General features: G+C 39.9%; 1 protein-coding gene across 9 annotated transcripts in view; it reads left to right on the top strand.

The window, feature by feature from the left end:
• ptprsb (protein tyrosine phosphatase receptor type Sb) overlaps nt 1–13,980 on the top strand; it is a 106,542-nt gene that overhangs the window by 8,260 nt on the left and 84,302 nt on the right. For all 9 annotated transcript variants that reach the window (XM_074688559.1, XM_074688555.1, XM_074688558.1 and 6 more), the window contains exon 2: nt 11,004–11,214. In XM_074688559.1, the coding sequence (XP_074544660.1) occupies nt 11,073–11,214 (142 nt within the window). In that variant the 5' untranslated portion in view covers nt 11,004–11,072. The remainder of the gene's footprint in view (nt 1–11,003; nt 11,215–13,980) is intronic.

Here is a 13,980-nt window from a genome sequence, read left to right as displayed (position 1 = left end):
TGCTGTTGTCGGGGGGTGCTTTCACCTGTATCTGCAAAGTGCTCATTTCTTTAGCATGAAAGAGAAAAGGCTGCCGTGTTTCAGCTGGATGACATTGCGTTTTTGGCATTTCCCTGAGGGCTTTGAAAGAGGTTTATGAGCCTAAGGGGTTGAAAAATTGACTCAGCTCACGGAGAAGCAAGTAATCCCTCAACTTATTTGAAAGCATGAAATTTGTGGAAATTGAAGCTGTGAGGTTTGCAGCCATCAGTGTGACGCATGGCTTCCTTTTAAAAGCAGATTTAGGACATGTTAAAGCATAAGGTTTGCAGGCTCAATCAACCTGCTGCTTTTATAACTTGACTTTCTCACCCGTGGTGGAAAATGTGAGAACACAACATTTAGCTGAATCAGGTCAGTCATGGGACTGTGTCTGCAGAGCCGTACACTGAAGATATGGAAGCATTTATATTTTACTCTGCTTCTCTTCTCTCTCTTTCTTTTTTTAAATATTTAAGACCAAAAAGAAAATGTATATTTTTTCCCCAAGTGATAAGCGGTTGGTTGGTGAAAAAAGCCCCTATAGGAAATAGCTGAGACTACTTTGGTGTCAGCTCAAAGGACCGTTAAATGTTTGAATGCTTTGTAGTTAAATGTATTTTAAATTCATATTGTAGCACATTTAGTCTAACCATATATGGAAGATATATCATATGGTGACTTCTGCATTGCACTTTCTCAGTAGATGTTAGTTTTACTGAAGCTGAGTCTTCCTGCCAGCAGGGCCAACTGTAATTTCTTCTTAACCTACTGCCTCCCTCTCATCTGATCCCCTGCATTAATCTGCCCTATATGTACTTTTATACCATTTGGTAATACATTTCCCGCTCAGCAGGAGCTGCTCCATCTGTTGCTGGGCTCATCCAAGGCCGATGCCTCCATTACTGGATGCCTCTCTCTGGCTGTGTTGGTTTTGTCTGACCTTGGAGCCCTGTAAAGATGCGTGGGTGAACATTTGCTGCACTATTGTCAGTGCTGCAGCGGCTTTGATATGTCCTAGACATGCAGAGATTGAGGTTAAAGGGAAACTGAGTTTGGTTATTTGTGCATTTAAATGGACACCGAGAGAGGAAGGGAGATTTCAGTCACGCACTCACTCTTCTGTTTTTGTTCCTCAATCACGAATCAGTTTGTGGTCCAGGGTGTGACGTGAATCAGAGATGAGGAAAACATGAAGCACATCTGGAACTTTTGGAAAGTGGAAGGATGATCTGTCTGCTGAAATGTTCAGAAATGTGCTGTGTGTTTCTCTTGATGCTGTTCAGATCAAGGTTGATAATCCTCCTCACTCCTTGCTGAGATCAGTCGGTTCAGCCCGACGTTGAAGACTTGGCACTTGATTTGATGTAACTAGGAAACAAAAGTGTTGATATTCCACACTCAAAGATCAGCAGAAGTTTGTCAATTTTTTAAATACTCTGTGCACAAGTCGTCCACAGCCTTAGCTGCAGGTGATCGGTTAATTAAATTGTGGCCTGAAGCAAAACTCGTGCTCCCTGCCAGAGAGAGCCACAGAGAGGATGTGGGTGGATGCAGTGTTTCGGTTCTATTTTCTCATGATCCAAAGAGAAATATTTTTATGATTCATGTCTATTATTTCATGATAATAAGAAAATCATGCTGCTTTTCTGAAGATCACATAATGTAGTATGAAAGGAAACTTTCCTGTGGAGCCACAGACGTATGTAAGAGACGTGAAAGCTCAGAGAAAAAGCACTCTATAGGTGAATCATTTCATCAAGGAGGAAGACAAGGAACAAATTAACATTTTAAAAACTTGCAGATGTTATAAATATATCTTTACATAAATCACATTTTGATTACAGACCACATGTTCGCACCTGCCTCACACAGCTTGATAGAAATCGATAAACTAATGTGAAACTAGAACTCCATTATTATTTTCATTTCCCTTTAAAAAAGAGATTTTATTTAAATGATTAAAGATATAAAGTACAAAGCAAATGGAAAACAGCATGAGTGTTGAACAGATAAGAGGGAGGAGCTGTCTGAGGAGGCAAGGAGACTAGAAGAGTCGTAGGAAGGATGAGCACCAGTTGGAAGCCATTTTCAATATTCCTTCAGATGAACCCTGAGGAACATTTGTGTCAGTCTATGTTAGATTTGAGCATCTCTGTTTAAAAACTATTTTTTAAAAGCTCCTTATGATCTTTTTTTTATTCAGAATGATTATACTCTGTTCATTTCTGTGATGATTTGGATATTTAAGTTTACAAACAGCATGACTGAGGGTTGTCCTCTGCAGACCTCTGTCAACAAGTAAAAAAAAAGTAAAGAGGACGATTTGTCTCCAGCTGTGTCAGTGTCTGACCACAGAGTCATAATGTTAACCACGGTTCCTGTGCATCAGCTCACAGATGAAGAAAAATAAAACAATCCAGGAAATTTAACAAAGCTCTGCAAGCAAATCAAGAGTTAGATAAGGCGTTACACAAACACCAAAGAGTACTAATGTAAAGTATTACTCAAGAAGTTCAAGAAGGTATTTCTCAGATTTAAGGTATTATTAGTGATTCCATATATGATGAAGTTAAACAGTTTATCTAATTCACTAATAAACAAATAAATGAAATTGTTTTTTAACAACAGAAGGATTAAGGACACTTTAAAGAAAAATAAGGTCTTGAAAATAAAGTCTGATTGTCACAAGACTAAAGTTGTAGTTTGAGATTAAAATTGTATTATGCAGAATTGTATTATATAAAAAAAATAAAATAAAATAAAAGTGTATTATTTTGAGTAGGGGTGTTTGATACCACTTTTCAAAGACTGATAACAGAACAAGTACTCGCTCTTGACTACTCACCAATACAAAGTACTGATACCACTAGTACTTTTGAGACATAAAATATACCAGTGACAGATGGTTTTGAATAAAGACATCACGGTCCCTCTGCCATTAAGTCAAAAATAAAACACAAACACTCTCTTAGTTTATTTGTTTTTAACAAATTAACAAAAAGTGCTGAAAACAACAACTGTCAGAGTTTCAATGTGTTTTTTTTTTAATAAACTGAAGTTCAAAATAAAACAGTTTAACAGATAACTCTCCCTGGTTCATTCATGTTGTCTGAACAGGACCTGATGCACATTTGCCGTGGTGTCAGACCGCAGCAATGTACCGCCAACTACTGGCGTGGAGTAATTACTTGACATACAAAAATGTTTTGCCTTGAGTTTTGGCTGCCATCACAGGTACCTATACCTTGAAAAAAGGCCAGTACTGACCCAATACTAAACCTGATACCAGTATTCACCTATCCCTTATTACAGGGGTCTGCAACCTGTGGCTCTGGAGCCTCATGCGGCTCTTTGACTCCTTTACAGTGGCTCCTTGTAGATTTGAAATATTAATAAAATGCAGTTTTTTTTCTAACAATTGGTATAAATTAAAATTACACAGAAACTAAATAAAATTATGATTTAACACTTTGTACCAAAAATGCATCACCCCTTGAAATAAAGCTTTTAATTTTTTGTGATTCTTTGCAATTTTTGGATATATTTTTTTTTTAATTTCCATTTTTGATATTTTTGCAGATAAAGAAAAAAATTCCCCATTTTTTTGGAGATTCAACAAATTGTTGATTTTTTTTTCATGTTAATACCCCCCTTTTTGCAATTTTAGAAAGTTCTGTCATTTTTTATTAATTAAGCAAAATTTGAAAGTGCATTATTCAGGGTTTTTTTTCTTGCAAATTTCTTTCAGCAGTTTTTTTTTTTTGAAATAGCAAAATTTTGAACATTTTTAATTTCATTTTTTGTCAGTTAATTGAATTTCATAAATTTTGCATATTTATGAAATCTATCACATTACAAATTTCTTTTTTTTAAGTTAAATTTGCAAATTTTTTTTGAAAATAAAAAACTTAAAATTTACATGTACAATTCTATCAAAAGTAAAGCTTATATAATTATTAAATAGATTATAAACTTTTGTTGTCTTAATGTGAAGATGAAGTAGATTTTGTGGCACCCGAATGACTTTTACTCACGTGAGCTAAGGCAAAACGGCTCTTGCCAAAGTAAAGGTTGCAGACCCCTGCCTTATTATGAGGATAAAGTTTTAATATTAGGAGAACATTTTTTTATTTAATTGCGAAGAAATAAAGTCATAAAGTACATTAGAAAGATGCCATAATTCCTAGCTATGGTTAGCCTCTGTGCTTTTTTGAAGGGACAGACATGAAGAGCAGCCTCCAGCAAATCAGGAACAAGCATCTTGGAAACAGGGGTGCACCAACTGACAGCATATACCTTCAATGTTCCAATCTTATTTTATTGAAAATCATTGAACAATACCTGGGAAACAATAAAATCTTTATGTTTTAACGTAAACAACCAATAAAGTGTCCTGAGCTTTAGGTCTCAGAGCAAAAAGCAACAATGGCTGTCAGACCTTCCTGGAGGCAAATAAGATCAGTTTCATATGTAAGGATGGGCCAGTCACCGATCACCCAAAATTAAGGAAATCAGCACCGTGCATATCTACTTGAGAATTGTTCTTTAATATAATTTTTATTTAAAAAAAATCACTGGGGTGTTGTATCAGGTTTCTGAGTCTGTTATGGAGACAGGCTGCCTATGCTCACTTCTGTAAACGCTGTTCATCCTCATCTGTTAAATTTACCGTTACAAGACAATCCACATCTTTCTTTTCACAGCAGAAGACTTGTTGGAGTCTACATACTCCTCTGAATAATCTTCCAGAATTTTGTATACCACAAGATCGACTCTCTTAGCTTATTTCCTTTTTGTTTACATGGTCTGTCACCAAGAATAATTCACTTTAAAATAACAATAAACAAACAAACAAAAAAAAACAGGGTTGAAAATGTTTCATGTTAAAGAGGAGAAAGAAGCAGAATAAGCACCAGAGATATAGATGATTTTATCACCAGCCGTGAAAAAGATAAGTCTTCTCCTCTGGTCTGACCAGTCAAAAGTGAGTTGTTCTCATGAAGTTCCTAATGAATAATGACAAACTCAGGCTTCCCTTCAGTCTCTGCAGGTCCGTGTGGGATTTCAGATCTATGAGTCATATTTCCCCCAAGCAGGGTGATTTGAAACTCAGGCAGCTACTTCACTTGTACCCTCAGGCCTCAGGGAACACTGTTGCTGTTTGTCAATACTTCTCGTGAACTCTCTTTGGACGTGTGTGCAGAACTGCGACACACATATTCCTAATTTCAGCATCCTGCAGCATTAAATAACACTGATAGAGTTTTTAGGTGAGGGACCCAAGTCTCCGGCTTCATTGATATTCAGGGCAGAGAATCGCTGCGTTTGAGTGACAGGTGTGTTTTCTTGTTAGAGAGGATCCTCAGATAGTTTATTTCCACTGCTAAAAATGTAACCAGGGCGGTGCAGCTCATGCCTGCAGTAAGCCGTGCTTCATCCTGTGCTTCTGATCCTCAACGTCTGTGAGTGTGTGTGTGTGTCCGCATACTTGTGTGTCTCTGGGCTGTGTGTTTAAGAGAGAAAAGGGAAGTGTGAGAGAGTGCCAATCTCCCCCATGATGCTTTGCCATCTGCCATGTTTATGTGTGTGTTTCTGTGTTTTTTTTTGCAATTGTGTGTGTGTTTGCATTTGTGTGTGTAACTTTTGAGCGCCATGCGACCGTAGAGGCCGAGGTCAGAGGAGACTTGAGGTAATATCAGTCCCAGCCTGTCCTTATAGATGGTTCCTACTCTAAACTTCTTCCTCTGCAAGCTAGCGCACAAAGCCATGCATAATTCAACACGGGGCTATTTTTACTCTGAAAATATAAGAGTGAGCTATAAGTTCAGAATCAGTGGTAAGAGTTTAAAAGAGGACGCCTGACAAAGGAAGCACTCTCACTAAAGCTGTGCAATGTTTTGCAAAGCCGTAGTTTTTTGTGCGCTCATTGTGTTCCCCGAAAGACTATTAAAAAAAGTCTCCTCAGACTCTTTTTTTTTTTTTTCAAACTAGTGTCACACCAAGCACCCACAAGTTTGCTTCAGTCCAAATTAAAGCCCGAACAAACAAAGCGCTCAGTTTCATCTCAGGTGTGGTGACTATCACACAGCCTGTACGGTGCCGCAGGAAACAGATCTGATCCTTCTATGAGTGCTCCTAGCTTGTTGTCATGGAGACAGGCCTTGGGAGACCATCTCAACCCACTTGTGGTGAAAGGCATCATGGGTAAAGGGGGTGGGGGTGCAGTGGGTGCGAGGTGAGAAAAACAAAACGTGTGATCTTGCGAAGGTCCCCAGCGGTGCCGGGCCAGGCTGGATGCCACCTAAACGACGTTATTTCATCAGCCTGATGGAGCACAATAACCGGTGTACATTTCACCACCTGAGCTGTGGTGTCATTATCTGCCTCCCCGCAATAAATACCGCATGTATCCCCATCAATCTATCTGTCTGGCTGACCATCTGTGTTGTCACGCCGAAAATGTAATAAGACCAACCCCTGCTGTCTTCCTCTCTGGATGCGGCGCCAGATGAGCAGGCAGAGCAGGTTGTCGTAACTGTGAGGGGGCTGTAGAGACTGGAGATGGGACTGACTCATGAGAATATTCATGCTCATAATGCTTTAATTCTGCATCTATGGCAAGCACAAGTGGACAGACGTTCTCTATCTAAAGCAACAGCGTGTTTGGAAAGCGTTAAAAAAAACATTAACACATGCCCAGACATGCCCAAACCAGCCCTGGTTGGTGGACTGCTGCGTCTGTGTATCTGTTTTGGCTCACTCCCTCAACATTTGCAGCTGTAGGAAGCTCTAAACCCTCTTTTGTTTGAACTATGTCAATGGACCAACAACAGCTGGAGCAGCCGGTGCGGGGCAGCTGGGGAAAGAGGAAGAGGATTTGGATACAAGCAGGGGTTAGAGTGTGCATAGAAAGAGTAAGGAGATGAATGCTAGGAGGCAAGAAAGAGATGACATCAAAGAAGGAAGAGAGGGGAGGAGAGGAAGGGGAATGAAAGGAGACAGGAGAGGGGAGTAGGAGGATGTGAGATGGATTCATGAGGAGAAAATGACTTTTCACTGAGACTGAGAGAGTGAGAAATGACCGAGTAGAAACCTCCGGTTCTGAAGAATGAAGCCAATGCAGAAAACTGCAGTTCCTTGAGTGGCCACTTGAGGCTGGCTTCAACTGCTGAGGATTTCCCCTGAGGTCTAGTGACATATTACGGATGGGTACCTTTCATGTTTGAAACGATACAGTACCAATATCCTGTACCTGGCAATCGGTATCGGTACTCGGCGGTACCAATTTTCAGTACTTTTGTGTGTTTATGTGGCAAACAAATATATCAACTTTTTTAATAATAAAATTTAAATTCTTTTTAATTTGACATATGTATTCTTCAACATATAACCTTGTAATACTGTGTTCGTGTCCAGTATGAAAAATCACCTACTCTTCCACTTCTTCACAGTCACAAGGATACATTTAGGTACCTAAACATGGTACCTTTTGAATTTATAAATCGGTACCCAGTACTTTTGACAGAATTCGGTCGGTACCTGTAAAAGTACCGAATTCGGTACCCATCCCTAGACATATTTTCATAGACTGTATGGCTAATGGGCATCGACGTCACCCGTCTGTAAATGAAACTTACTTTTGAAGCAAATCGGCTACTGCTGCCATATTGGAAGTAACAAGGGCTTGTCAGCCACGTGACCTGAGCTGTGCCTCTGATTGGGCGAGCTTGTGATCTTAATATCCCCTTAACTGCCAAGTTAGAAAAAAATTAACTGCCTTACAGCTAGTGGCGATAGCGAAATTAGCGACTCAGACAGGAGATGTTTTTTGAACCAGGCTGTATTAAGGTTAATTTCTGTTGTGAAAACGTCTTTTTTTTTCTTGGTGTGTATGTGACTTCCCGTGCTTCTGGAGCCAGCCTCAAGTGGACACCGGAGAAACAGCAGATTTTAGCACTTGAGCATTGTCTCATTTTCTTACACCGGAGATTTCAGCTTGCATATTACCCAGCTTTACATCAGAAATAAATGTATTTACATTTTTTTTAAAATATTTCTTGACATGCATTTGTTTAAATCATGGAAGTAAAACATTAAGCAGCATAATTACAGGCGCTGCTGATTTGACAGACAGGTGGATGTAAATATTTGCCTACAGGCTGGAGGCCTAACTCAGTGGTTGGCATTTCTAATATAGGAACTGATATCATTGGGCTTCAGAGGCCTCTTATGAAACCAGGGCCTGATGTCTGAGACTCTACATTCACTGTGCTAATACTGTACATAGTCTTGGGAAATGACTTGTACACTGAGTGATGAGCAAAAAGAGTGTATATCGTGTTGAAACTCTATGCTGCAAAACTTAAAGATTTCCATTACATAGTTGCAAAGTTCTTGCTCATGATGGACTTTTGTACTGGACTTCAACTAGATCCATGTCTGATACAATGATGAGCCTCTCATTAGTCATGTGTTCAATTTTTGCCAAACCTGTCTACACTCACTCGTCTCATCATGACAGTATGTTGTTGTAGTAAACTGGAATAAAATGTGTTTTATTTGGAAGATATTTTAATGTTTGATTTTAATGTTTCAGTGCCTGACTCCCTGTCACGTCTGAGCTGCTCTGTCCTTTCATCTCAGGGGCTTTTAGGGAGCAGGGACAAACCAGTCACAGATTTGGTGAAATTTGGCAGTAATATTTCCTCTTAGCTTTAAAATGAAGAGTAGACCTGTTTTCTTTTTGTCCTGAGAGAACTTCAGCTACAAATTGCTGCTTTACTAATCGAAGATTGATTGAAGTAATGACGCATCGTCAAAAGAAGATTAACAGTTGGGGTGGCTTGACTGTATCCCCCAAGTTTACATTGTCAGTTTCCTTTCTTGCATTAGCCTCTGTCGATTATAAAGACTTGCCCACAAAGAAAATACTGAAGCACATAAATTCTACTGTCTTTATTTCCCCCCGACCCACCCCAGAAATAAAAGGTTGTTTGTTATTTGAAAACCAAGGATGTCAAAATGTCTTACAATGTTATTGCTGCATCCATTTTCTGTTATTTTTTGCTTACGTTCAGTCAAGGAGATCAAATAAAATCTCAAGAATTAAAGAGAATAGGAGATTGGAGATGAGAGGGAATGAGAAAGAAGGGATGATAGCAGAGAGATGGAGAAGGTGGAGGTTTCAGCTAATAGACTGCTGAGATCAGGCTAAGATTAGGGATTAGGTTGAGGGTGACTGACTATCGTCCATCGCGAACAGAGTGGCCCTTGTGAGCAGGTGAAAAAAAACATGGAGGGCTGAATAAACAGAGATTGATAAATAGGGTTAGACTGGGGTCACAGCGCAATACAAAGGCCCTTTCAAATCCAACACACAGGGCGAAGGAAGCAGACGCTGCAAAATTGGAGGAGTACCTAATGTTTCAGTGGCCATGTGGCTCCACGCAGAGCAGTATTCCTAGTTAGATTAACCACGGCAAATTGAGTTTCTGTAAGAGGAGAATTTACTTAACATGCTGCCAATGGTGCTTGAATGAGCTCTGATCTGATTTCTCTTATCACGTTGTTCAATTGAAATGGGCGACGCTGAAAGCTTTTCTATTCAACGTCTATTACCCGGCGTCAGATAAGGACGAGGGCAAAGCGGCGCAAAAAAAAAAAAAAAGGGTGGTGGTGGTGGGGGGCTGTATCAGATAGTCGGCCATGTTTTTTCAGATGAGCTATTTTTAGTATCGGAACTGGCAGACGGTAATGTGTTGGAGCAGGTCATTAGCTCAATAAGTGGTTGGAGGAGTCTTTGAATATGTAACTCACCAGAAATGCCGTTTTCATTTAGTGAAAAGGAAGAGGGGTCAGTCTTGATTTACGCTTCCTCATTTTCTGAACGCGCATTGGGCTGTCAGGGTGAAAGCCTGTTTATGGGTGTTTGCACATATTTATGTTTCGATCACATCGTGGCCTGTCACCTGAGAATACTGATTGTGTCTCCTCCAGAGCGTATATGTTACCCTGTGCTTGTATCTGACATGTAAGTGTGTGATATATGACAGGTTAACAAAGGCTCCTTTCTCATTTGGCCTCCCCACCTGCGCTCTGACACATCAGGCAGAGGGGTGGGGGCCGGGAGAGCTCGATAGGACTGTGGAGTTATTGACTCCCAGGCGGGAGCTTCAGCACAGCTTGTCTAAATCTCCGTAAGCAGACAGAGCTGAATTATGTTCCGACTTCCAGATGTGTGCCACTGCGTGTGTTAGCACGAGGAAAAAGAGCAAAATACAGAGAGATCCCCCCAGGGCTGGGGATTAACAAGAAGGGGGACATCTATTAAAGCAGCAGTTTCTGCTTTACATTTGCTGTTATTGAATTTTTCTGCATTCCTACTGACCCCTCAATCCTCTTTGTTTAAGTGTTTTCCATTACCGTGGCACACTCTGAATGTATTATTGCATTAACACTTTTATGTGCCACCAGAAGAGTAAAATACTGAATGCTAAGAAGGAATTAGGCCACAGCTAAAGTGAAATGAAATTATTGGGACATCTGAAGAAAAAAAGACACCCTTAAAAATGTATCATCGCAGCTCATTTCACGGCTCACTAGAAAAGAAGTCTTATTAATACAGAAGCAGTATGCCCAAATTTATTTCTGTCTGTTTCTTGTCTTGTGTTGTGAAGCAAAGGCCCCATTGTTCTGGTATTAGTTCAGTCAGAGCTGGCCTGCTTGAGCTGTTAATCCCAAGTCAGAAGTGCTCTGGCTAAATCAAAAGGCCTAATCCTGCATTAGCATGAATTTGTCTTTAATTTTCTTCATGAGGATGTTCTCCCTGCATCTGTATGAATTATTGTATGTTTCTCCTCTCTCCTGATGGTGCACTGACATTTCCGCTGCCTTTCTGAAAGCAGAGCGATGAATCAGAGATGGAGGGAATCTGCCTTTCATTCGTCTCAGCTGACCTTTCTACTTTTATTTTTTGTCTGCAGAGTGCTTACCCCTGTTGAGTGACACCCTACTCGAATACCCGCCATCTCCATCCAATCCACGGTGGTGCCATGCCTCTGCCCAGGACAGGTGGAGTCCTGCACAGGAGGCCTAACCAGTGGCTCTGCCTCAGCCCCCCTCCTCTCTGTCTGCTGCTGCTGCCCTTAGTTATCCTGCTAACCAGCCCCCTGAGCAGTGTACATGGAGGACTAGGTATGATCTATTATCTGTATTTCTATGTGTCTAATTGATTACATATTCATTCATAGATTCATCTGTGCAACATTAATACTGTACTTATGTAGTCGTGTACCCTCTTAACTTCCTTCACTAACAACCTTCATCCCACTTTTCTATCGACAAAGGAACCTAGCTATTTAGCTACCTGCTAGCAAAAATATTTTGCTAGTTCAAAAATACATTTTGACCAAGTTTTGTTAAGTCCTTTCACACTATGACTCAGTAAGTGATATGTTACTGCAAAGTTTCTTAATATGAAGCCTTAGCCTTAGGAAACAAAACTAGAAAATCAAAAAACATAAACTAGAAAAGCAGTCAGAGAGCGCAGACCTCCACCAAGCATATTGTGATTGTCACCAACACTTTAGTCCTACTTTAATGTTATACTCCCTTTCAGCAGACTGTCTGCTACAAGTTGGTGTTAGTTGATGGTTTGTACAATAATTTGTTTCCTGACAGTGTTCAAAATTATGATGACCCAGTACATATTTCATTTTCCAGATCTTAGTATCCAGAATGTTTGCAGGATCTGGATCGTACTTTTACATCTGTCAGAAATTATGGTGACCTTGTCTTGTATTGTTTTGCAAAGCAATCCGACCATTCATCGTGGAGTTATATACACACATAGTGAAAAAAGCCATGTCTTACAATGATAAAGAATCCTTAAAAAAAAAGTCCTGGATCCAGACGATGATCCAGATCACCTCCAAAATTAAATAACTTCTTCCTTATCCCATTTTTAACGTTTCCTGAAAATTTCATCAAGATCTGTTCGATAGTTTTTGAGTGAAGTTGTTCACAGACAGACAAACTCTCCCAAAAACATAACCTCCTTGGCAGAGGTAAAAAGCCTAGCCATTTAGCCACTAGCCAGCTGTATGCATTGAGAGGTCTATACCCTTAAGGAGAGCAGTATAAGTACTGAAGTGCTTTCACTATGGGCTGCATGCAATTTAACACATAATTTATCATTATATCTCTCTGTTATTTGATTATCACATCTATTGGTGGCTAGCTTGATTATTTTCTCTTTTTTATGCCTCTTCCTCATGTGAATAACAGCTGGTTTATTATCAGCAGTAAATGCTGCGTACAAGGTGTGAAAATGTGTGTGTGTGTGTGTGTGTGTGTGTGTGTGTGTGTGTGTGTGTGTGTGTGTGTGTGTGTGTGTGTGTGTGTGTGTGTGTGTGCGTGTGTGTGTGTGTGTGTGTGTGTGTGTGTGTGTGTGTGTGTGTGTGTGTATGTGTGTGTTAGTGTGTGTGTGTGTGTGTGTGTGCGCGCACATCCTGTACTGTGTGTCAGCTCATCAGTACATCAGCTCTGGACTGTGGCCTCCTTGATGTGTTTTGATAAGCCGGGAGGTCCCATCAGCATGTTTCTCATCATCTCCTTGATTACAACATTTCCACAGATTTCCTGCCTCAGTGGTCCACACACTTTAACACACACACACACATGCTCACACACACACATGCTCACACACATTCAGCTTTCACTGCTGAGAAAACAAACCAAAGCAGATATTTTGAAAGGCAAACAGGCCAGAGATCAAGTTAAAGCACTAATGAATTCTTAAGGATTTACTTTTCCCTTCTTAATTTATGTACCTGATCTAAGGCCAAAAGTCTCTGAGAAGACTAGCGTCATTTCAAAATTATTTTTACATTCAGTGAAGAGGCAGAGTTACACAACACCCAACGTTCAATGGAAGTGTTGTGGGATTGAAGAATGCTGCCTTTGGACCTCCTACAGTTTAACTTTGCAGAACTGAAAGAGGTGTTAAAAGCTCCATCTTCAGCTGCTCTCACTTCCTCGACGAACTCAGGCAAAGAATTCAAGACAAACTGAACGGTGTAATTCATGGTCAAAACCACCTTTGATTGAAACACTTGACACACACATTTTTAAGATAAATCTTTGTTAAATTTCTTGCCTATCAGGAGTTGTGCATTTTGAGTTTCTTAAACATTCACTGTTTTTCAATACTTCTCATGAAAGTTGGTAGAATATTTATGATTTTAGCACACATGGAAGAGCGCGTTCTGAATTTCAAGTGTTAGGACTACACTGTCTGGCTGTTGAAGTGAAATAAAGTTTACTGCAAAGTCACGCAGACACAGAATCTTTTATTACCCCAAGGTAACCCACCAGAACTTGTGAATAAGATTGTCTGCACACTGGGGCCCCTTGACAAGAAAAAACAGCTATTCTTAACAAGTGCTGAACAGTGTACTTGCTTATGACTAGATTCACAATTATGGACCCTTAAACAAATCTTAAATACCATAAATTCAGAAAGAGCAAATACATTTTAAATCAAAATGTGACAACAAAACAGACATGCAGCCACTAAAAAAGGCTTTGTTTTAAAGCATCCTGTGTCTTTGTGTTTTCTGCAGTTTGACTCAAATTTCTGCCACATTCTTGAGAAATCAGTGAAGTCACTAAAGTCATGAAACTTTTCCATTAGTGTTTTAATTTTTTTTTAAAACATGTTGAAAATTTCCCAGACAAATTATCCCACTTAACATCAAAGCACAAACATGTCAAAACCATAGACTGTAAAAAAAAATGGACGTCATCGTGCTCGGCTCGAAGTGAGGTCGCTACAAAAACTGCTCCCCCTGGTGGCTAGCTGCAGTACAGGTCAAAAAAATCCAGCTTTCCAGTCATTCCAGATGGGCTGTGGTCAAACTTTAAAAAATAAATACACCTCATAAAAATGTTTCCCACGTC

This window comes from Halichoeres trimaculatus, unplaced genomic scaffold, assembly GCF_033239565.1.
Source record: "Halichoeres trimaculatus isolate MK-OKI-2021-1 unplaced genomic scaffold, fHalTri1.1 fHalTri1_scaffold_15, whole genome shotgun sequence".
NCBI classification, from domain to species: domain Eukaryota; kingdom Metazoa; phylum Chordata; class Actinopteri; order Labriformes; family Labridae; genus Halichoeres; species Halichoeres trimaculatus.
The sequence above is the reverse complement of the archived record's forward strand: the minus strand, read 5'-3'. Positions and strand labels throughout refer to the sequence as shown.